The sequence below is a fragment of the Acomys minous genome (assembly GCF_964271855.1).
Source record: "Acomys minous genome assembly, chromosome: 14".
In the NCBI taxonomy this organism is placed as follows: Eukaryota; Metazoa; Chordata; class Mammalia; order Rodentia; family Muridae; genus Acomys; species Acomys minous.
In genome coordinates, this window is record NC_140496.1 from 7,894,474 (window position 1) to 7,918,708 (window position 24,235).

Consider the following 24,235-nt stretch of genomic DNA (forward strand, 5'->3'; position numbering starts at 1 on the left):
TCCTTTAATCCCAGCACTGAGGAGGCAGAGGCAGGGGAATCTCTGTGAGTTCAAGGCCAAGCCTGATCTACAGAGTAAGTCCAGGACAGCCAGGGCTATCACACTGAGAAACTCTGTCTCAAAAACAAATTTTTTTTTCCTCAACGCCATAGTGACTCATGTCTATACTCCCATTACTCAGGAGGCTAAGGCAGGAGGATTGCAATGAGTTCAAAGCCTGGGCTACAGAGTCAGATCCTGTCTTCCTTTTAAAAATAAAAATAAACATAAACATAAATACACTGGAATCTAATGAAGATTATATTTCAGAGCGATATTGTAAAACAAGGAACAAACGTTACTTTTATGAAAGAGTAACTTCTTTTAATAAAGAATAAGATCAACATTTTAAAAATTGATATAAAAATAAATATTTGAGTTGCATATTTGTGCATTAGCACTCAATGAGGCAGAAGGTGAGTGACATGTGACAAGTGGCCAGCAGACAGGTTGTCATGGTTTCAGAAGAGATGCTCCTGGCTTTGGCTGAGGAGGAGAAGCAAGCCCCGGGGCTACTGTGTCTGCTCAGCCGGCCCACCTTCATCACCTTCACACAATCAGCCATGAAGTTCACAGTGATTCTCAGCTTTCAAAGTGGTAGGGCGGGGCCTGTCTAGCTACTTGTCTTCCAGCCTGTCACATTTCTCCCCCCCCCCCTACTTCTCAGAACAACAGTCAACAGGTAAACCTTTCCCTTCCTGCCCTTCACTGTGGAACGCTGAGCACATGAGGAGTGGTCCAGGATGGCTACAAAACAGAACAAGCAGAGGTCTCTTCTGTGGCCAGACACGAGTGGGAGGAAGGCATGCTCCCTCCGCCCACATCTGCTCGGCCTCTGTACCTGTTGTGCACTCATAGCCAAACTAAATCCTTGGTGGTGGCTCACTGCTCCAGGTAACAGCTCACTCCTACGGGTAGCGGCCCTGGAGTTGGGCCGGCAGCCATTGGTTTAAGTCACTTAGATACTACACTGGACAGCCAGACTGGGGACACAAATGGCCCTCAGCCACCAAGCAGTGCCCTAAGCCCCTGGCCCTGCTTCTGCTCAGGGTGCTACAGGTGAACTCTCTGCCCTGCACTGTGTAGGATGTGTACCTTTCACTGGTACTCGGGTGGGCACTGCTAAGCCCAGGGTGTAACCTGGGCATTGCTTTTTACTGTATCTTAGGACTGGGTGTGGAGCTGGACAACAGAAGGGTGAGATGTCAATGAATGGGTCCTTTACACAGTTCCTGGTCCTGCTGTGCCCCACACAAACTCTGCCAGCTGACATGGAGTGATACACAGTTCCTGGTCCTGCTGTGCCCCACACAAGCTTTGCCAGCCATCATGGGATGATGTGAATAAATGTGCTACAACCAAAACTTTACGTGAAACCCATAAGCAGGATCCATCTACAAGGACACTGATAATCTACCAGGTTTACAAGAAAGGTCTTAAGTGATATACAGTATAGCATGTGAAAATACAAATATTGTTTAAAAAGTGAAAACCATTCAGAACAGAGGTTACCTGCCTGGGACCACCTCATTTCAGAAGTTCAAAATAATGTTATTTTCTATCAAAAAAGAAAGAAAGAAAGAAAGAAAGAAAGAAAGAAAGAAAGAAAGGGGCTCAACAGTGAAAAGATTCTTCCATATACAGTCAAGCAGAAGTCATAAATCTCTCCTCCCAGCCAGAGAAGGACAAAGGCAGGTCTATTGCCACAGGCTGATTTAAACTGTCAAAGTGACAATCACCTCAACATGCAGAAAGAACACCCATTAATGGTAATGGGAAAAATGCAGGAAGCAACCGTTTTAATCACAGATTCTGACCACAAGCCCTGCAAGCTTCCAATACTTGCATGAGCAGGAGCATGTCCATCTCTGGCCTTCCTGAGGCCCTGTGGAGGGCACCCACCCACCCTCGTCAGTGGGGTCCACATCCTTTCAGAATTCCCTAAGTCACAGAATCATGAAGCGTGAGCCCCAGGCGAGATGGGGTGCCGGGAGAGAGAGAGGCTTAGACGGTGATCTGCTGGTTTTCTCTGAAGAACGGTCTCTGGTGTGATGTACAGATATCTGGGAACATCCGGAAGGCCTGGTCTGGCTGGGGCTCCTCCAAGGCTGGCATCAGGGAACCAGCCCCACAGCTCTTACCCGCTTCCTCCACCAGCTGCCTGGCATACAGCTGCTCCACCTGCAAGGGGAGGCCGAGCACAAAGTCAGAAGAGAGGCGGGAGGAAGGAGATTTGGGGCCTCCCTCTGATTCCCCACGAGACAGGAAGCAGCCAGCTAGGCTGTATTCCTGCAGATTGGTAAGTGTTACCTCCAACCTGGCTAGCCAACGCTCAAAATGCCACCCTTATAACTAGAGTGCCACTGCTCTGACCAGAGACAAATAAACCGTGGTCTGCCACTTAGACCTTAGGGCCACGGGACAAGTTGAGCTTTTCTGAAGAGGATGGAACAGAAAGGAGAAAGGGAAAGCAGGAGAAGGGAAGGAGATACACATATGAAGGATCCCAGCGTGAGGAGACAAGGTAGAGATGGCGAGAGCCCTGGGCTGTCTTGTTCGCTCACTTCTGCACCGGTAGACAGGCCGGTAGGTACCACAGGCTGGTAGGTAGCACAGTGGAATGCTCAATCCTTACTGTCTCCTCCCACCCTGGGATAAGGTTGGACCCATATAAATGAGGGCTAGGATGCCCGGGCACAGGACGGACGCCGCCAGCTCTCACCTGCACCAGAATGAGTTTGGAGCGCAAGGGCGCTGTGTCCGGAAACTCCTCCCCGAAGCACAGCACCACCCTGCTGTCAGGAAGGCGACCCTGGGTGGCGTAGAATTGCTGCAGTTCTAGAGGAACACAGAAACCTGTGAGCTTCTGAGCTGTAGTCAAGTCCCAGGGCTACAAGGCAAGAGCTTGGAAGGGAGTCTCAGCTCCCCCAATACCCAAGGAAAAAGTGGTCAGGCCCAGGCCCCCAGGGCCTTGGACACGTGGTCCTTTAGCCAAAACTCAACAAGGACCTGTGGAGTTTGTCACTCCCAAATATTGCTAGTCATTTTAGGGAACGGTTTTTGCTTGTCTGGATTTGGCTTAGGGAAATGGGGTGTCACTATGTAGTCTAGGCTGGCCCGTAACTCTTGATGATCCTCCTGCCTCAGTCCCTCAAGGCCTGGGACTGTGGGTGAGGACCTCCATACCTATTAGCTGGGGTTGCATACTTGGTACAGTGGTACAGTTAGTTCCTAATCCCCAGCCCCTACACTGTGAGCCATAGTCCCTGCCTGCCCTGGGGAGGGGGGGGGCGGGTGCATGAGTTCAGGGTGACAGACCTTCTGACATCACCTCTTTCAGCCTCCCCAGAGCAGAGACTTGGAGACTTGTGCTGCAGCTGTGGAGGGCTGTGGCTTTCCTAGCTGCCCAGCTCCAGGGGCCAGCGTGTCAGGGCTGAGCCAGGCAGAGTGTCTGGGCTGCTGTGCTCAGGGTGACATTGCCTGGTTGCGATGCTGACTCCAGGGAGGGGAACCTGAGCTCATACACCCGCCACTCCTACCCCCTCAGGACCCTCATCGTCCAAGCCACTGGTTCTCAACCTTCCTAATGCTGCAGCCCTTTAATGTAGTTCCTCATGACGTGGTGACCCCCCTCAACCGTAAAATTCTTTTCGCTGTTACTTCATTACTGTAATTTTGCTACTGTTGTGGATCGTAATGCAGATACCTGTGCTTTCAGGTGGCCTTAGGCAACCCCTGTGAAAAGGTCATCCGACAACCCTCCCAGGGGTCCACCCACAGGTTGAGAATCACCGCTTTTAGAGTTCTCAGACCCAACACTAACTCCTGACCAGGCTGGCGAAGGCAAAGGGCAGAGAGCAGAGGGGCACAGAGCGGAAGCTGGCACGCAGCAGGTGGCTGCTGGTACTGACTCCTTCCCCAGCCTTGGAAGAAACTCAGGCAGGGTGTAAACACCTTCCCCTCTTGCCAGAAAAGTTAGTGGGTGGCAGTGAGGGGACACGGGTCTCGCACAGTGTTAGAGCACCTCAACCAGGAGGCTAACACACGTTTATTTTGTGTAACATTGCAACAAGATATCATAAAGAATTCACAGTTGAGAACTGTGTGACTGAGTTTTTTTTTTAAATAGCAAAAACAAAATCTCATAATGTTTTGCTTTGCTTTTCGAGGCAGAGCTTCTCTGTGTAGCCTTGGCTGTCCTGGACTCGCTTTGTAGACCAGGCTGGCCTCGAACTCACAGCGATCCACTTGCCTCTGCTTCTTGAGTGCTGGGATTAAAGACGTGTACCACCATGTAAGAGCATTCATTATATTGGGCCTCATTCCTAGATTGCATGCAGCCCACAGGCTGAAGGCTGGACACACTGAATCGGGCCATCTTCCCAGGGACCCTGCCAAGACACAGAAGCTGAGCCTGGGCTGGCTGAGGCATTGGACTCTGTGTCTCTAAGCAGTTCTCAGGCTAGGAAACAACCGTGAGCTTCATTAAGACTGAAGGGAAAGCCAGGCGGTGGTGGCGCACGCCTTTAACCCCAGCACTCAGGAGGCAGAGGCAGGTGGATTGCTGTGAGTTCGAGGCCAGCCTGGTCTACAAAGTGAGTCCAGGACAGCCAAGGCTACACAGAGGGACCCTGTCTCGGGGAGAAAAAAAAAAGACTGAAGGGAAAGGCTCTGGCGCTCTGGCTCTGCTGTCCTGACTACCCAGGAGAAACTGAGGCAAGGACTCTCTAGGCTGCTTAGGGAGAACCTGCAGGTCAGACTTCAAAGGGCCCTGGCTATACTGTTGCCAAATTCATGCCATGAGTCAACTTGGTCCACAGTGCAGGTAGCACAGGGATGGAGGGGGCCGTGAACTCTAAGGCAAGGACAGCAAGATGGCTCAATACTGACCTCGGAAGAACTGATTGGTGTCGAAGACCTGCACCACCTCGTCGCGCTCCAGCTTGTTGGGCCTGCCCTTGCACACCACCGCGTTGCCGCTGCAGAACACGCGGCCCTGGCACAGGCGCTTCACGAACACGCCCTTGCGGTTGCTGTGCAGGAGCACGCCACGCTCCAGGTGCCCAAACAGCTTCCGGGTCACCTGCCTCTGTCGCTCACTGGGGATGGTGTCAGCCGTCGGGAAGCACACCGGCTCCAACCCATCGGGCCCGTACAGCTTGGGCAGCCCTGGCTGGCTCAGGGATAGACGGCAGCCCTCAGGGCAGGTGGTGGTGGCCTGACCCACCAGCTTGCCCCCATAGTAGAAGCTGATCACCATCTGGGAGAAGGCTGTGGGGTGACAAGAGCATAGGGCAGTCAGGGGGCTGCCAGAAGGGGGGGGTGTCAGTCCCTCCTTCCCAAAGGCTCAGAGTCTATTCCTCCTTCCAAGTGGTGTTTGCACCACCACTCCAGCCCCTGAGAGGCAGAGAAAAAGTGTCAGTTTTACCTATTCGGTAAGATCCAAGCAAGTGGGAGACCCTGTCTCAAAAATTAAGATAGACTGTGCTCAAGAAATGAGACAGAAGACTGGCCTCTGGCCTCTACATGCACATACATGTGAATATGCATTCATATACACATGAATCTGCACGCATATGAACATACACATATGGGGACACACACACACACACACACTACAACTAAAAAGGCCTGAGAACTGCACCAACTGCAAGCCATGCAAGTATCTCATGAAGTGCCCTGTGGCTCCTGTTCCCTCGTCACCCTAGACTCAGTGGCCACCATTCGACCCGTGAAGGTATGGGCATCACAGTATCCTTTCCACAAACAGTGACCTGGGACTCCCCAGACTCTGACTGAAAGTGTCTCAAAATCCTGCACACAGCCTATCCTCCAGAAAGACCAGGAAGCACTCTGCCTGGAAGCTATACAAGAGGGAGCTGTGACCGATCGATCGATCGGCTACACCTTCGTCATCCCTTCATTCTGTCACCTCAAGAGCTGGGGTGCAGTTCCAAGGGGAAGTGCTGGCCTCACACATGCAAAGCCTGGGTTACACGCTCAGCTCCGCACACGTAAACTAATCAACAAGTAAAACCTTACAAAAGAGAGAAGAGCGTCAGCTTGGCACCAACAGACCATAATAACTCCAACAATCTTTTTGGAGGGAGACTTGGAACTTGAGCCATGAGGCTGGAAATTTGCCAACCCTGTGTTTTGCTTTTGTTGACTCTTCTGTTGCTTCGACCTCAGGTGGCGTTGCTGTCCTCTCACAGGCAAGGACAGCAGCCTTCCAGATAAACTTACAAAGTGAAAGTGATAAGACAAACACAACGCAGAGGGTCCACCTGCCCACCCGACCCCTGACAGTCAGCGTAGGGTGAGGCTCCTACAACAGGAGCTGGGAAAACCCTGAGATGCTGTAGGAATGAAAAGCCCAGAGCTGTGGGCTATTGGAGAAGCTCTGTAACTGCTAGGGACAGAAATTTCCACCATCAGCAGCCTTATGCATCTTAAGTTTCCCTTGGGCACCTCAGACCAGTCTGGCTTCCCTCTGGACCACACAAGTTGAGAGCTCCCCAAACCTAAACCTGAGGTATCCTGGTGTAGTCACCAGCTGCACCACCATCTGAAAGGGCCTGTGCCCGGGCTAACCCTGTTGCCCATTTGGAAGCCTCAGACCTTTCCATGGGGCTCCACTCCCATCAGTCAGTCAGAGTGCCCACCGCTGTCCACAGACTCTGTGGTCCCCTGCTGCAGCTACATATGGCTCTAAGTCACCTGAGCAAACAGCCTGCTATTTGGCTTCATGTCATCAAGTTCACATTTGGGGAAACCGAGGCCCAAGTCAGCTTGGCTGGCAGTTAAGTGGCAGTACCAGTGTACCTGTTCCTCACTCCTTGTACTCCCCACCAGCCACGTGACTGCCCTCTGTGTCTACATCACCAATGAACTGACACACCCCTTCTGCACCCTGGGACAATGTCGGACTTCATTCTAAATGAATGGAGCTCCCAGCACTGCATCTGCCTCTCACACTGTGCCCTGTGTTCACAATATACCATGTACTCACACTGTGCCCTGTGTCCACACTGTGCCCAGTGCTCACACTATATACCCTGTGCTCATACTGTGCCCTGTGTTCACAATATATCGTGTACTCACACTGTGCCCTGTGTTCACAATATATCGTGTACTCACACTGTGCCCTGTGTTCACAATATATCGTGTACTCACACTGTGCCCTATGTCCACACTGTGCCCAGTGCTCACACTATACCCTGTGCTCACACTGTGCCCTGTGTTCACCCTTTGCCCTGTGCTCACACTGTGCCCTGCACTCACGCTATGCCCTGCACTCACACTGTGCCCTGCACTCACACTGTGCCCTGTGTTCACACTGTGCCCTGTGTTCACACTGTGTCCTGTCCTCACCCTTTGCCCAGTGCTCACACTATTCTGTGCTCACTCTGTGCCCTGCACTCACGCTATACCCTCTGCTCACTCTGAAATGCTAAGAAGCATAAGAAAGCCTGGCTGCCTGATCCACTCACTGAATACACACAGGCTGGGAACAAACTGGCAGCCTTGAGAGGGCTCACAGCAGGGCTGACCTGAGAGAGACATGGGGGTAGCTGGCAAATAAAGAGGGGTGGCTTATGCCTCCCAAACTGAAGGCTGAGGCATGAGTGGTGAGAGCTCATGACCATCCGGGCTACACATTTCTTATTAGTATCTCAAAAGACAAGTAAAACGTAAAAGCCATACCTATGGATTTTTCTGATAAACAGGAAATCTATCCTAACTTGATCTGAAGGCGCAGAACATTGGGTACCACAGAGAGGCAGCTACCACGGGGCAACCCTCAAAGCCAAGGCTCTGCACAGAGCCACGGTCTCGCCTGCTCCCTGCTGTCCCACCCACCCACCCAGTTCACTCTCTGTGTCATCTCTGTAGGCAGGAAGCCAGGGGTCTGACCTGGGTTCTGGAAGAGGAGCTCAGGGTGCCTGCTGTCAACAGTGACTGGGGACTCACTCCTTGCTTTCCTCATTTGTGCTGAGGCAGCTCCATAGGGCTCAATGCCACTTCCTCCTCTGAGCCTAACTTTACCTCTCACTCAGAAGGCCGCAGCCCTGGGCCCAGCCAGAATACATTGGTCAGCAGACTCCCAGGGCCACAGCCCAGGATTTACAAGGCCAAACGCTCAGCCTATGACCTCAGGCCTCCTGTGAGTGGGCTAAGGAGGCCTTGAGAACAAGCTGGGAGGCAAATACCTGTGGAAGCTTCTACAAGCTCAGGTCTCCATTTACAGCCAGGCCTAGAAGGACTCAACACAGACGGGCTGGTACTATAGACAGAGCGTCATTTCCTTTGTATCTTCCTTACTTGGGGAGCATTTACCTCCATGATGGTTCATAGAGCATGCTTCTCCCTGAGTGCCACTGAGTCCGCCATGAAAGCAGACAACACACAACACAATGGGCCCTGGGACTGAACAGAGATGCCACCTGTCCCACAGCAAGCAACTGTGAGGATGGGACACCAGGGGCAGATTCCCCATTCCTATCAGACACACCACGCAGGGCCTGTGAAGTGGGAAACAGCTTATCTCTATAACTTAGAGGAGGTCAAAGGCATGCCTAGAAAAGAGCCCACAGGAGTGTGAACCTTGACTCTGGCCGCCACAATCGCACCATAAACACCAGCTACCACCATCATCACCATTACCATTGTTGTGAGCATATCACCATCAGCACCAGCACCATCAGAATCAGCATCACCACCATCACTGTTATCGCCATTACTATCAGAACCATTAGTACCATCAGCACCAGAACCATCAGCCTCAGCAGCAGCAGCAGCAGCACTACCACCATCTTACCATCAGAAATGACATCTGTGGGAATAGCTTTTTTTGGAAATGCCTCTTGCCCTCAGAAACTGAACTTTTGCCTGACCCCACAACCAGGTTAGTACTTTGCCTTGAGAGCATTTAAAGCTATGCCTTGGTCTGACTCCTTAGGGTGTTCTATGCCTGCTTAATCTGCCTGTAAGAAAACCATGCAACCCAAGCTAGATGCATAACTTTAATCTTAAATTATGCGCTCTTCCATGCCTATAACCCAGAATAGTGTGTGTGTGTGTGTGTGTGTGTGTGTGTGTGTGTGTGTGTGTGTGTACATGCACATGTGTACACACTATGTTAATCATTTGCTGAAACAGCCAATAGGTTAAAAGCAAACTTAAACAAACAAATATCCCATAAGTGTTGGAAGCCACATGAGAATATAAATTCATAACATGTCTGCAGTTCCAAGTGCTATTCTGGGTCAGCTGGGATCAGCAATATAACTTCTCTCTTGTAAAACTCTGTTCCAGATCTCTATGTGAAAAAAGATATTTAAAAAAATCACCAGCACTCGGGAGGCAGAGGCAGGCAGATCTCTGTGAGTTCGAGAACAGCCTGGTCTACAAAGTGAGTCCAGGACTACAAGAGAAACTCTATCTCAACATTGCCCCCCAAAAAAGAATCCCTTAGTCCTTTACATACTGTTTTTTGTTTCTGCTTAATAAATACAGAAAAAAAGCACATTGTTAGGGACAGACATCAGACACACACACACACACACACACACACACACACACACACACCACAGAGACAAAAAACACGGACCACAGACAAGACGGAAGACACAAGGAGAGAAGTGGAAAATTCAAACAGAGACTTGCTCTTCATCTAAACTACTCCGAGAGGAAGAACCGTTTTATCCATTAAAGCAGCACTGATGCCATCCACATCATCACCGTCAGCATCCACACCAGCAGCATCACCAGTACCTTCAGCACCATCAGCAGCATCACCATAGATATCATCAACATCAACAGCACCCTGCATCATCACCATCACCATCAACACCCACTACAACCGTCATTATGACTCTTGCTATGGAGCTGGAGGTGAGAGGAGGTGAAGGACCCTGCACAAGTGACATTGGCCAACCCTGCCCCCTTCTAGACAGTGACAGTAACAGTGTGGCACATAGGATTCTCACAGCATTTCACACCTAAGGAACTTGATGCTCCAAGAGGCCAGATTCCCTGACTCAAGGCCAAGGCAATGGGACAGGCTACACTCTCTCTGGTACACAGCTGCCCCTGAAGACTCTCTGGGCTTACTATGGCCACCTCAGGGAGATGAGAAACAAAGCTGAGCCACTTCCTGGCTCCCAGGCCACACAGAATGGGGAGAAAAACCAGTCCTTGGAGCCTATGCCCAGGCCACACTTGTCCATAGGACCTTGTGACCCCAACCACATCAGGAAAGTATTTTCAAACAGAGCCTGTGCCATGCCCACCCAGAGTACCCTGGTACCTGAATGATGTGTGTCGTAGGCAGCATACCCGGTCACCAGTGGCAGGCCTGTGGGCAGAGAAAAGAAAGCAAATTCCTACCTGGGCGGTTGTAATGAGCAGGGTATGACCCAAGTATCCCTGGGGTGTGGATAGGATTCTGCTGATGCTGGTGTTAATGCTAATGGGCAGATATCACTCTGTGTGAGCTCTCAGGCACACACACACACACACACACACAGAGAGAGAGAGAGAGAGAGAGAGAGAGAGAGAGAGAGAGAGAGAGAGAAAGAGAGAGAGAGAGAAACCCACCAGGGCAGAGGGGACTTCCACAGTGCTGTGGTATTCTGTCCTTGTGTTCTTCCTACCCCAAGACCTGGCCTAAATGTCACTGGACTATATACAACGACCAGGACTTGTCTCACGTGGGAGCCTGGGAGCCTGGGCAGCTTTCCCAAAGGCATCCTTGCAGCACTGGGATGCTTACAAGACACTAGCACCACAGCCTAAAAGCTTCATAAGCCTGCAGGGCCAGGAGGTCTCAGGAAATAGGCAAAGGAGGAAACCAAGGTGCCTATGAACCCTAAAATTTGCTTGCACACTGTATTAGGAGCCTAGGTGAATGACTCTCAAGTATCTACAGCCTGGGTGTACCCCCACATGCTAACAAAGGGGTGACTCCTTTATTTAACTTTGTGATCCCACCGGGTGGGTTCTGGAGCCCCCACTTTCTGGATGAGTAAACAGAGGCACCACCAAGACATGAAACTGTCCAAAGTGGTTCCAAGCTACTACCCACTCCTGACTGGGCTCCCCATCTCCCGTCTGTCTCGAAGCCCTGGCACTCCCTGACACTGGGGTATCATAAATGTCTGAACAGAACAGCAAACCTAATGGCGAGCCAGGAAGGAGGTAGGTAGCTGAGAGCTGTGGCCTCCCTTGAGTCTTGGGGATATTATCAGACTCCTCCTATCCACTTTCTGGGAGAACAGGAGGAAAGTGGCTGTGCATAACTACCTATTATCCACCAAGACCTTTGTGACTTCCTGGGAGGCTGCAGCTTGGCTACCTCAGCCCATGGCTGTGATTTTTTTTCACCCCTCCGAGTCAACAGCTTTCCACGGGGGCATAGATCCTAACAGTGACAGAAACCTCCCACCACGGCATGAAGTGCCTAATGGCTGGCAGTGCTGGACACCCACACTCACCCGCACTGGGCTGCTGGACCCACCAGTCAGGGTGGATCTGGGGCCTGCAGGCCTCTGGGGGAGATGGGCTCCTTTTGGTCATGCCCATGTATTCATCCACAGAAGGCTGGAGGACCAGGTGACAGAAAAGAGCAGTTGAGTCACAGGGCCACCAACACAGGCCCTCCCCACCCCCCAAACACCATGTTTGTAAAAACCAATGTCAGATACACAACTAAAGCCATATACCCTTTATCTCAGCTTCAGTTTGCAATTAAAAGGTCTTAACCTACAAACCCACTGGGCTGGCGGTCTAACCAGCCTCATCAAGGCTACTAAAGAGTTGCTGGCCTTTTGATGCTAGGAGGCATGGCTCAGCTCTGGGGCAACCCTGAGCAGTGACACCGTGCCATGGGGATCTTGGGCCATGGTGGGTAAAGTCCAATTATGAGAGGTCCTGAAACCACCTTTCATTGTTTAGGAGACTTGACATGGAAGGCTTATGCTGAAAACAGGACAAAGCGAGAGGGATACAGAATCAAGGCCACCCAGGACATCACAACCGTCCTGTGTCGCAAAGCTGGGCAGCTTGGGACAGGGGGATCCTGGCTGGCTGCACTGTCCCACAGAAAGCCGCCAAGGCATACCACTGATGTGCCATTGCTAACAATAGTCTGGGTTTTGTTTTTATGAGGTCTCTGTGCTGGGGATGGAAGCCTAGACTTCGTGCAAGAGAGACAAGCGCTCTACCGCCGAGCTACATCCGCAGCCTTTCCCCCCTTTGCATTTCAAGACAGGGTCTCATGAAGTGTCCTGAAACTTACCAACCTCCCACCTCAGCCTCCTGGGTAGCTGAGATGACAGAATCTGGGCCACCTGCCACCTAAAGTGCCCTCACCTTGTTTTACACGAGCTTAATAGGGTGTTTTAGCTATGAAAGCACCACGTTGTACAGACACTTAAAAGGATACAATAAAGTGGCTAAAAACAGACACACAAAAAGCCACCTGTTTGACTTAAAAAGATCCCATTGCCGCCTTCAGTTGCAGGCTACCAGCCATGCGTGAGTCAGTGGGCTATTCTAAGGTCTGTGTTTTGTGTGTGCTGCTGGGAACTAGGTAGGCACAGGCTCACTAGCTGGTCCCCAGCACAATCAATGAAATCCTAATGGTCTCAGTCATCCAATCCAATAGCACATTCAGGAGTAAAATTTGTGTGTTAAAAAGCAAGCCATCTAGTCACCATGAGGGCCAATAGGAAGCAGGGGAGCCAGTCATTGTCTGTTCCTAAAGCCGGCAGAAGGCTAGATGGTGATCTTCAAAGCTGCGACTCAACATGTTTAAGTAAGCCTGGAGCTTAACAGAGCTCTGCTGACAGCCCACAGGAAGAGCCTGACCAGTACAGGTGACCAGTGCAGGGAGGCTGGTCTGGGAAGGTAGTCAGGGAGTCCCTCACTCTGCCTCTTCAGGGGAGAGTGTCATTTCCCTGCTCGGTGTCTGTTCTTCCCTGGAAGATGCCTTGGGGGGGGCCTCCACTCACCTCCTTGACCAGCTCATCCATCTCTGAGCGCCCGCACTCCATCTCCGTGACATCGCTCATGCAGCCTGCAGGTGCCACGCCCAGCTTGCCTATGGGAAATGGGATGGACACCATGACCCGGGGCCGACAAGCATTGCAATCTTTCTTTAAAATGCTGAGCTAAGGAGACAGAGGTGGTGAGCGTCCTGATTGGTTTTGACCAGCAGCTGCTGGAAGGTTTGGGAAAGGCTCAGCCGTTCCTTCTCATGGCCTGGTCATCTGATCAGTCAAGTCAAAAGAGAGAAGTGGGTGGTTGGGGGGTTGTGAACACAAGGCTTTTAAAGGACAAGGACCAGACTTTGGTTTCTTCCTTCTATCTGAGCCTGTCTGGTACATTTTATAGCCGGCATTTATTGTCCATGTGTTAAAGATAAGTTTGCTAGTCCAGGTGTTTGAAAAACACCCAGAGATTTCCTGGAAGATGGGGTGCCAGGTAGCAGGAAACCTTTTTGTCCTTTCCAAATGACTGTGTGTGTGTGTGTGTGTGTGTGTGTGTGTGTGTGTGTGTGTGCACCCCTGCCACCTGGTAAAGTCACACACATGCCCTATTTCACAGCCTCCACCTGCCTCCCAGAGGCCCAACACTTTTATCTGCCAACATCCGGGTTCAGATGGGTTCTGGCCCACTGTGAACCTTCCTTCCTGGTCAGAAGTTTGCCTTGGGAGGTTAACCTCCACGAGATGCATCATAACCAACAAGGCCCTGCCAGGCTGCCCAGTCCCAGGGACCTGTGTGATATCCCCATTGCTTCATCCAGATGTCAAGTGAATCTCAGAAGCTATTGCTGGAGCAAGCAGAGAACAAGAGCAACACACACACACACACACACACACACACACACACACACACACACACAAGCCGCCCAGAGGCTGGCAAATCACCCAAGTTCATAGTACAGTGGGCCAAGATAAATACTATGCAAATGCTGTGTTCCTCTGCTCAAAACCCTGCTGCTCCTTCACCTCCCCCACCCCCAACACCACAGGAGATAGGGCTCCACCCAGGATAATCTACCAAGTCAAGCCTGGATGATCCTGGGGGAGCAGAGCTCTGAGAGAAACTTCCCGATTGCTTCAAATCACTGCGAGGACAAACAAGCAGGCAAGTAAGGCTGTTTGGCCTTCCAGAGGCAACCTAGAATGGGCCAGTCGCTGGGAGCCAGGAGACTAATCTTCTGGGGACTGTCCCTGTGTAGGCCTTACCACTGTCACCTACTAGGGCTCAAAGTCCGTGAGACCAGGTAGCCATCAGCATTTGGCTAACTTCCAAATGACCCGTTCATACGACACCGCCAAGCAGCAGTGGTGCCACCTGTGCCAGTCAAGCCCCAGTCGGCTCAGCTTCCTCTCTGGGGATTTTGGTTTTGAGACAGGGGCTCACTCTGCAGGCCAGGCTGGCTTTCAGCGTGCAATCCTCCTGCCTCACCCTCCTGAGTCCTGGGATCACACACACACACACACACACACACACACACACACACACACACAAACTGCCTCTCACACACACTGCCTCACCCTCCTGAGTCCTGGGATCACACACACACACACACACACACACACACACACACACACACACACACTGCCTCACCCTCCTGAGTCCTGGGATCACACACATACACACACACACACACACACACACACACACACACACACACACTGCCTCTCACACACACAACACACACACACACACTGCCTCAACTTCCTGAGTCCTGGGATCACACACATACACACACACACACACACACACACACACACACGCACACACACACACATATGCTGTATATAGTGGTGCTTTATATTCTCTGATAGGTTTTGTCACCACGTCAGTCCTTGGTGTGTGACACACACTCTGACACAGGCTCCCTGTGTATATGTTGGAGTCACAAATTTTTACTTCTTTAAAAAAAACAAAAAAAAAACTTCTATGTCTGCTGTTTAGTACCTCTACAGAAGAATGAAGACACAGCCAGAATTTGTGTTCAGCCCTAAGAATTATTGCAAGGTTTTGGGTATTACCAGACTGCCTGTAAGTTTCCAAGGAAAAAGTCACAACTCCAGAATATTCTTATGGCTATGGGGAGTGGTTATGAAAACCCAAGGCTTTCAAAGAACCTCACAAACTCTCATGAAGATTAAACAGCTCTGATTCTGTTTCTGTAGCACACATAGGATGCTACTTTAAGAAGATTCTGAGATCGGTACTGAGCTCAATACATATATTCTGATTGATTAGTGATGTCTAACCAGAAAGCAGGCACAGGCAGTGTGGCAGCTTTGTGGTATCCCTGGCTGTCATTCCTGTATGGATGCTTTTAGGACTTTAGTACTGGAATAAACCTCAGGAACGGTGCCATCTCTAAACAGCAGTCACACACTGAGGCCATCAGGTGAGGTCGCCGCTGCTGTCTTGCCTAATTTGAGAACTTTTCGCTGAAGCTTACGACCTCATCCCTTCCTTGCCCACTGGATCTTACCCTGCAACCTGCTAGAAAGCAAAATGTAATTCCGCCTCACACGCTACTAGGGCAGAGCCTCACACCCATTCAGGGGAGTTCACACTGAGCTCCAGGGGCGCTGCTAGGTTCCCTCTCGGAGCCATGACCCAGAGTCAGCCACCCTTCCTGGCCTCTGTGCGGGGGTTCACTCCCTCTGCAGGAAGCTGCCACTTGACAGCACATGGCGTGTGAGGTCAGCAGACCAGCTCTCTGTGTCCGCTTACACAAGACAGAACAACTCTGGTTAGCTAAAGGCAGGCATCCGAACCCTGTGGGTGGCATGCCTACTATGGCCCTGTGGAGACCCAAGGCTTCAGGGGACAGACGCAGGGAATGTGAAGGAGGGTCCCGGAAGGCTTCCTGACCCCAACAGATAGTTACATTTTTGCTCTTCCTCGGGGACAATTCGGTAAACTTTATATGGCTCGGAAATGTCCAGCTGGGATCGGTCAGTCACTTCCTCAAAATCTGGGCTCTTGTTCAAAGCACAGCGTAACCTCGTCTTCCACGTGGCTGGCTCAGCTTTGTCCCCCTCTTTAAACTTCCCTTTAAAAACTGCCCAGGCCTGAAGAAAGAAAGAGAAACACAGTAAACACAGAGGGACCCAAACCACAGAGTTCAACATGAAGACCGGCCTGCACACCCTCTCCTCCCCAGAGACATGTCTTAGCCATCAACTCTTGTCCAAGGTCAGCACTCGATGGGACTTCAGGAAGAGCCTTTTGTCAACCGCATCTGAACAGAGCAGGGCAAGGGTCCCCCAAGAAAACTCAGCAAAGCCAGAGTTTGAACCCAGGCTCCCTACAACCTAGGATGCATCTTTGGCAAAGTCCTCCCCATGGCTTGAAGGGCCTGGGCAGGAGGAGGGTTTAGGTCATAAAGCTTAAAGGGGAAGGCGGGCATGGCTTCACCAGGATGGTCAAAATAAAGACTTTCTGCTTTTTCAAACGAAGCCTTGAGCGTGAAAAGGGAACATGTGAAAGCGTCTAAATATGCTCACAGGTCTCTCCTTTTAATAGAAATCATGTTTTACTTTTTTTCTTTTTTTTTCTTTTTTTCTTTTTTTCTTTTTTCTTTTTTTTTTTCATGATTCTGGGTCACTTAAAATGCAATAAATTGTTCTCCCTGTTAAGTCTCTCTCTCTCTCTCTCTCTCTCTCTCTCTCTCTCTCTCTCTCTCTCTTTCCAATATTCCACTTTCCTGACCTGCCCAAAGCTTATGCTCTAAGCAAATACCAGACAGTCAAAGCAGGGGCCCAGTCAATGCAGTGCTAGCCACATAAACGTGATGACCCGAGTTCAAATCCCCCGCTCCCGCAGGGAAAAAGAAAAGCTGGGTATGGGACACAACGACTCGCCGGCAGCCAATCTAGCCTCATCTGTGATCTCTGGGTTCAGTGAGAGACTTGGCCTAAAGAACCAAGGTGGAAGGTGATAGACACACCCACACTCTGGCTTCCGAATTCCCGGGTGGGTGCACACCTGCTGGGGGCTGGAAGGTGGGACACTTATGCCCAAGGCCAATGCTCTCTGCACTGTTGGTGCCAAATTCTGTATCTCTGGTCAGCAAGTAGCTGGACACATATTCCCACCCCTGAGTCTGAGTGGCCACTTCCTCTCGGACATAGTTGCAAACCCACTTTTAGAAATATTTTTTTTAAAGTAGACGGTCTCCAATTCTGGCCTGCCTTTACTATAAACTGCATTGCTGGCTGTGTACAGATGTGTGGATCATTGTGAGTTTAGAAGCAGATGAGGACAACTGGCGGACTGTGATAGTGATTCCAGGTCTGTCTCTTTGCCACAGATGCTGAGAGCCACCTCCGCTGGGAGGACCATCCTACCCAGCATCTAAAGCATTTTCGGGCAGTACCTCTCCCTGGATATAGCAACCCAGAACATCTGCCCTGGGAATGAAGACACCTCCCCCCCCCCCCAAAAAAAAACCACTGGATGAACACGCACTCCAGTGGCACCTAAAGAAATGCAAGATGCTGAAGTCAGAGGGCACATGATGGAACTGCAGTGTCTCAGCAGCACTGGGATGCTCACTCCTAATTCTGGTCTCATGCTTCCTCTGTGAAGACAGCCTGGAGGCCCCAACCTTCACATCAGAACCCACAGTCAGCAAGCACCCTGAGGCACCACTGGGTTCCAGCACGGGCCTACTCTGAGCCTTGCCATATCTGGTCAGAGATCAGCTGCAAAAGGATTGTTGTGGCTGCATGGTCTCTCGGGGGTACCCAGAGCTGAAGCTACAGAGCAGGTAGTCCCGGGACCCACAGCAGCACCCACTGCTTGAAGTTTTGCCCCACTGACATTGTGTCATATTGCGCTTTTAAAAATTAACACTGGGAGTTGGACGCGGTGGTGCATGCCTTTAATCCCAGCACTCAGGGAGTCAGGGGCAGGTGGATCGCTGTGAGTTCGAGGCCAGCCTAGTCTACAAATCAAGTCCAGGACAACCAAGGCTACACAGAGAAACCCTGTCTCAAAAAACAAAAAAACAAAAACAGTGAACACTAGGAGTGTAGCTCAGTTGAAAAGAGCGTTTGCCCAGCACACATGAAGCCATGAGTTCAGCCCTCAACACCATAGAAACCAGATATGGTGGCCCACACCAGTAATCTGAGCACTCAGGCAGTTCAGGGTCATCGGCTACATAGCAAGTTTGAGACCAGCCTGAACTATGTAAATCCTGGACCCAAAATAAAATTCAATAAAAATTAAGTCCTACCTGCCTTATCCTTCAAGGCCCTCTGCATGTTGAGTAAATGATAAGCAGTTAGACCCGTCTAGGGCAGCGCCCAAGGAATCTCAGCCCTTGCCTGACTGACACAAGCTCAATGTCTTTCTCATCCTCCATCTGTGGTCTGCACAGGAAGGAAGGCCCCCAAGACCCTGCCTGCAGACAGCACTAGGCTCTCTGGTATAATCTCCTTCCCCAGTTGAAAAGCAAGCATGTGTCTTTTCCTCAACACCTACATTTTTTTTCAAGGTTTTAACTGTCTGAGAATAGCAGGTTCCCTACTTAACCAGACCACCCCCTAGATGACTCTATCTGCCCAAGGCCTCTTAGCACAAAGTTCCTTCAACAGCCAAGTTGTATTTGGCTGATGATGCAGAGATACCGCCACCACACACAGACAGGACAGCTCAGAAAAGACCCTCCGTGCGCTGCGACTCCCAGGCTCGCCTCCCAGATCTGGTGGGTGCCCGTTTGTCTCCCGCCGAGATTGTCATCTCATCTCAGATTGCCACACAGAGTGACTGCGTAACCAACGGAAACATTGGGAATCTTGCGCATTCTCCTCAGTGCTGTTGAAACGGCTTGTTGGCCGTGAGGAACGTTGCACAAGATGTATAAATCTGGGACCTTTATCTCAGGGCGCCAGGTTCGCTGAAGCAGGTAACTGGCTGAAGAGACCCTGCTGTGCCATGCAACGAGGGGTCCAGAACCCTGCCCTTTCTCTGGAAGAATCGTAGAGTTCTGTCTGCCAAATACACTGTTGTCAATGCTGGTCTGCATCTGCTCTGCTCAGAGTTCCTCATTGGAAACGGGAGGCTGTGGTCCCCAGAGTGCAACATCCAAGATGGTTCTGACAGCCACAGTCTCTACAGGCTGGTTCCAAGCTTGATCACAGTCTTGAGTCAGTTTCTGGCCCTCAGCAGCTCGGTTGGCCTCATGGCCCTTATGACCTTCCTCCGCACCCCCCAGTTCCCCATGACACACAGAACTAAAGGCCATGGTTTGCAACCTGGGCTCTGGGTCAGACCACCAGGGCTGCAACTCCTCACAAACTAGAGATATGGGTTGACCGTGACCTAGGGCTCTGAAACTCCCAGCGTGGAAGGTAGATGCCTAGGGCCTTTGAAACACACATGGGTGACTGTGACAACTCACAGGGGATGCCTGGCTCAGCCTGCCTGCAGAGCTGGGCTGGCCTGGCCCCCTGGTGAGAACACTCTATTTCTCAGAACCGTAAAGGGTTAAGACCTTGGACCACCTGGTCTCAAATGCTGGCTATATCACATCAGGAGCTATGAGCCCCTGGAGAAAGAGTGCCACTAGGGAATGCAAACAGGGATGTCACCTGCCATGCCACACAGGGTAAGATTGAGGAGGGGGTGAAGGACAATTCAGGCCGACTCTCACACCAGCTGTTTGGCCTGCCCTTGGTGGTAGCACCTACTCCTCTCAGACAGGGAAATGCCAAGTGCGGAGTTCAGAAACCTGACCCAAAAGCAACGATGGAAGCCCGTCACTGTTCTGGCTGTTTCTACCGTGCCAAGAAGGAAGTCTTACTTCCAAAGAGTAAAGCCTGAAGCCATGCTTAGTACACTGAGCAGAGCACGGCAGTACACTGAGATAAAGGAGTGCCGAGCAGGTAGGAAAGGTGCTCTTAACCTCATGGTGGGGACATGCCAGATCCAAACACTCCTCAGCCAGCATTTCTCTTAAAACAATGAGTTAATTGTTTAGTCTTCAGGACACCCTGACTAAATCCCTGTAGAGCCAGAGGGAAACCAGAAACCACCGCGTGGGGACGCTGGGGGGTGGGGGGAGTGGGGTGGGGGGGGGCTTTACCTTGAAGATGGAAGCATCCACTTCCTGGTTGTAATCCTGCTTGCCGGCATGCTTCCAAGGGATACGGAACACAGTCTTCTCTTCGTTTTCCCAGATCAGCCCCGGGTACATACCGCTGTCAATCTGCTCAATCAGCCACTGCCGGAGCCGCCGCCCCCCGTTCCGGTCACACATCCTTGGAAAGAAACAAGTCTTTTGGTATATAACAACCGTGCTTCGTGATCCAGACGGATCCCGGAACTGACAGGAAGATTGGAGGCTCATAACAAGGTGCCGGCTTGGGAGGACTCTGGGCCAGTGCCATGGCCTAAAGCCGAATGAAAACGGAAAGCCCGAGGGACCCAGAGCTGCCAGTCCAGAGGTGAGCCCCACCCATGGCTCTGGCTGTGAATCCCAGCTCTCCTCATCCCCAGCCCTCAGACCTCCTGTTCCAGACACTGTGGGCACCTGCCAGGGAGAACCTGCTCTCGTATGATGCCATGCTTCCTATGAGCTGCCCGTCGCTCTGAGGCCCAGCCTGACTACTGATGCCCGGAGGATGGCTGTTCTTGACTTCAGCACCACCTGAGAGAAAGGATATCCTCAAGGCTACTTGCAGGCTGTCCTTTCCTAGCTAGGGTAGTAACAGGCATATAAGACAGCACCGGGTCCTATTCCCGCTGGGCATGAGTCAGAGCTGGAGTCAAGTTCCAGCTGGGTGACCTTAAAGCCATTTAACCTAGAGTGTTAGGGATTCAGTCTGGGTGATGTGTGAAAAGTACCTGCTTCAGGGCCGGTGACTAAAGGACTCCTCCAGCAACCCAAACCCTCGGTGACATATGACCAATCCTAGGTGAGAGCAATGGGACAGTACAGAGCCAGTTCGGGGGCTCCATATCCAGGCCCTACCATCCCCAGACACCTAATGGCATCCTTGGACATCCTCACCAGCACCGTCAGGTAGCTTGCCCTGCAGCCTGAGGAAAGAGAACGTTTGTGCCCAGAGACTTGCAGCCAGCATTAACTGGAACTGCCTGGAAATCCCCAAGGCAGTTGGACAGACGCCCACCAAAAAAAAAAAAAACTAGAGCACAGCATTTCTAGTCTTCCAACTAAAATGTGACCTCAGGGGCAGGGAAAGAACGAAGCAATCAGCAATGAGGAGGCACGGCGTCCCCAAGAGCACAGTCACATCCAGAGCCAGCATACCCCATAAAGCAAAAGTGGTAGCTGGACCGACTGGAAAGAGGTGCACAGTGCAGAAACTCCAGGCCACTGCAGGTGGCGGTGGGTGGGTGCGGGAAAGCAGGCAGCTCCCCGAGAACAGGGAGGCGAGGTCTCCCCAAGGGCTGGCTTTAGCTTTCCACCCAGGAGCCCCAGCTGCCACCTGTGGAGGTTGGAAGCACCTCTGTCTTAGGAGCCTCATCAGAGATGCAGGGGAAGAAAGGATATCTTAGGAAACCCAGAATTCTGAGTCCACTGTGTTTATAAATGACAGGTCAGAAAGGAGTACCTAAGGAGAGAAATAAACTGCCACCAGATACTCCGCCCGCCCCCCCCCAAACCAAGTAGGGTTCTGGCTCCTACAGCTTGTTCTGGGGAGGAAATAAGAGGCTCTCCTGGCTTGATAGTGTCTTGTGTGGACTGTAAGGATGAGCATGGGTGAGAGCCCAGGGCTGGGAGCCCAGATACAACAGAGTAACAGGTGGTCTATGCCAACTGAAAGCCTCAACTCAGCCCGTGGAGATGGATTTGTTAACCACAGCCCATGGTCCCTGAGCCTCCAGAAATCTAAAGACTTCCCTAGCATAGCTGGAGGCTGTCCCAGAAAAGGCACTTTCTCATCACGGTTCCTCGGGTGTCCAACACCCCAGAAGTGTGAAGGACAGCTGTCTTAGTGGGTGACAGAGAAAAGAAGTGGTCCCTGAAAGGAAAGGTGAAACACAGACTACAAAAGCTGGGCGGAGAGGGGGGGGGGGGGAGAGGGAGCGCTAAAATCCTCTAACCCGGTCCCGTCTTCACTGGAAAGAGGGGGGACTGGGAGGGACAGCCATCCTCTGGGCACCGCACAAACCTCCTGGAGAATCCCCAGCTCCCAGAAATAGTGCTTTAATTCATTCTACAGGCAAAGGCCTCACCTGGGTCCACCCAGCTTTCAGCACATGGACAATTTTTCTATTCCCTTCTGCAGTCACCTCTGAGGTCCTCGGCAGGCAGAGCCTGACACCCTTACAACTATGGACAGTAATGGTTTATAAACATGATCACATGACTATGGCTTCCTCTTCTTGATTCTGGGGTAACATTCCCTCTCTTGGCTCAGTCCTCTCTACAGCTAACCTGAAGCTGGAGCTACGTGTCCCCGGCCCGGCTTCTCACAAGGCAGGTCATAGCTCACCTAACACAGATGTCAGCATCTGCTCCAGCCATGTGTAACAAGGCTCACACCACACCATCTTCATTCAAGCCCTGGACACTACTCTGTCTACCATAAGCGGAAACCCATCACAGCCCGCTCTCTCTCTCTCTCTCTCTCTCTCTCTCTCTCTCTCTCTCTCTCTCTCTCTCTCTCTCTCTCTCTCTCTCTGCCCCCAAGCTTCCTCAAGCCCCTGAATCGCTCCCAGTTCTTCATGAAGGAGCCTGCCATAACTTAAAAGGACAAACTTAGAATTGTTCTTATCTTTGGCTTTAAAGGAAAAAAGTGGGGCCACTGGGCACAGCGGCTCCGCCTGAAATCCTAGGCTTCATCTCCCTGGGGAGATTAGGTAGGATTGTCACCAGGAGTTCCAAATGAGCCTGGGCTACAGAGTCAGGAGGGAAAAAAAACCCAACCAAACAAAGTGATCTACAGGAGACCATTTAAATTTTCTAGAACATTCGTGGTTAGTTTCTATTAGTTTCTAACCCCACCCCCACCCCCAAACCCTTTCCCAGCTGTGGGTAAATAATCTTTCTCACCAGTCTCACTAAGTCTGCCCTTACAGCCTGGGGCCATGCTCACAGTGAACTAGTCCTGGGAGCTGTGACCCACAGGGAACATCACTTTCCTGCCTGCGCCAGCTGGGCTACCAAGCAGTCAGAGAAATTCAGTGCCACTGGGCAATCAGACTGCCACTAGTCAGAATCAAAGCCACTTTGGTCCCGCTGGCTTTGGATAGTTCACTCCTAGTAGTACGGCTGCCTCGTGGTGATTGGCAGCTCTTACAATACAGGGGTCACTATTTCTCTTGATCATGAAGTTGCCCATCAAGCAGATTTTTAAGGGAGACGTTGGTATTTTGTTTGGTTTAGTTTGTTTTTTTAGGAAGCACCTGCTGACGTGCTGTACCCTCCGTCTGGGTGCAAGCAGGAGAGACAGTCCCGGCCCCCGCGCCCACCCCCATCGCGTCCTACCTGCCGCCAGTTCCCACGCTGCCCGCGCCTCGGCGACTGGCCGCGGGCTCCTGGATCCCCCCGGTGCAGGAGCGTCTTTAAGGACTGGGCGGGGGCGAGGACGAGTGCGAGGGCGGTCCCGCCCGCGGAGCGACGGTCGCGCGAGCTAATAGAGGCAGCGAGGGCGCTGTCCAATCAGCGCAGCCCGCCGGGTACGCCTTCTCTGAAGCCCTCTCCTTTCCGAGAAATCACTACTGCTCATCCCAGGGCCCCATTGAGCCCCTTTTCTCTTTGCCCCGGAGCTGCGCGGGAGGGGGCTGCCCCAAGGATGGACCTGGGGGGCTGGGGCATCCTCCCAAGATCAAGGAGGCTGATGATGCTCAGATCATCCTTGGGGTGTTGCTCAGGTTTGGGGCGCCCCTGTCCCGAGCATGTGTCTAGAGGCGCCCTGGGTGTCACCTGCTCAGGTTGGGGTTGCAGAGCAAAGGCTGATCTCAGAGCTGTGTCCTGGACGACAGCCACGTGCCTCTGGCCCTCGTGGAAGGAGGATGACCCCCTGAAACTGCCCTGGAAACTCGAGAAACCAAGGGAGTCGCACCTGCTGCAGCTGCGATGTCCCCAAGGAAGGTTTGGCAGCTTGTGCCCCAGTGGTGTTCCCAGCCTGAATAGGAGGTAGGGACATGGCGCTTAAGTGAGGGTCTTAACTGA

At 51.8% G+C, this 24,235-nt stretch overlaps 1 protein-coding gene across 2 annotated transcripts; it reads right to left on the reverse strand.

The window, feature by feature from the left end:
* Positions 1-287: 287 nt before the first annotated feature.
* IRF8 (interferon regulatory factor 8) lies at positions 288-23,647 on the reverse strand. Of its 2 annotated transcripts, none has more exons than XM_084756643.1 (9): positions 23,549-23,647; positions 20,177-20,351; positions 15,971-16,154; positions 13,056-13,144; positions 11,538-11,643; positions 10,352-10,399; positions 4,930-5,310; positions 2,762-2,877; positions 288-2,220 (listed from the first exon to the last, which is right to left on the reverse strand). In XM_084756643.1, exons 2-9 carry the CDS (start codon positions 20,348-20,350, stop codon positions 2,044-2,046), a joined length of 1,275 nt encoding a protein of 424 aa, XP_084612769.1. In that variant the 5' UTR covers position 20,351; positions 23,549-23,647; the 3' UTR covers positions 288-2,043. The 2 variants fall into 2 exon arrangements, with proteins under 2 accessions (XP_084612769.1, XP_084612770.1); XM_084756644.1 differs by lacking the exon at positions 23,549-23,647 and adding an exon at positions 20,938-21,068.
* Positions 23,648-24,235: the final 588 nt, after the last annotated feature.

Excerpts from the sequence above, each read along its gene's own strand:
- IRF8 (XM_084756643.1), bottom strand. The coding sequence starts at position 20,350 with ATGTGTGACCGGAACGGGGGGCGGCGGCTCCGGCAGTGGCTGATTGAG. Across the intron at positions 13,145-15,970 it reads CCCCGAGGAAGAGCAAAAAT|GCAAGCTGGGCGTGGCACCT; the intron begins GTAACTATCTGT and ends CATTTCCCATAG. Across the intron at positions 11,644-13,055 it reads TGGATGAGCTGGTCAAGGAG|CCTTCTGTGGATGAATACAT; the intron begins GTGAGTGGAGGC and ends CTGGTCCTCCAG.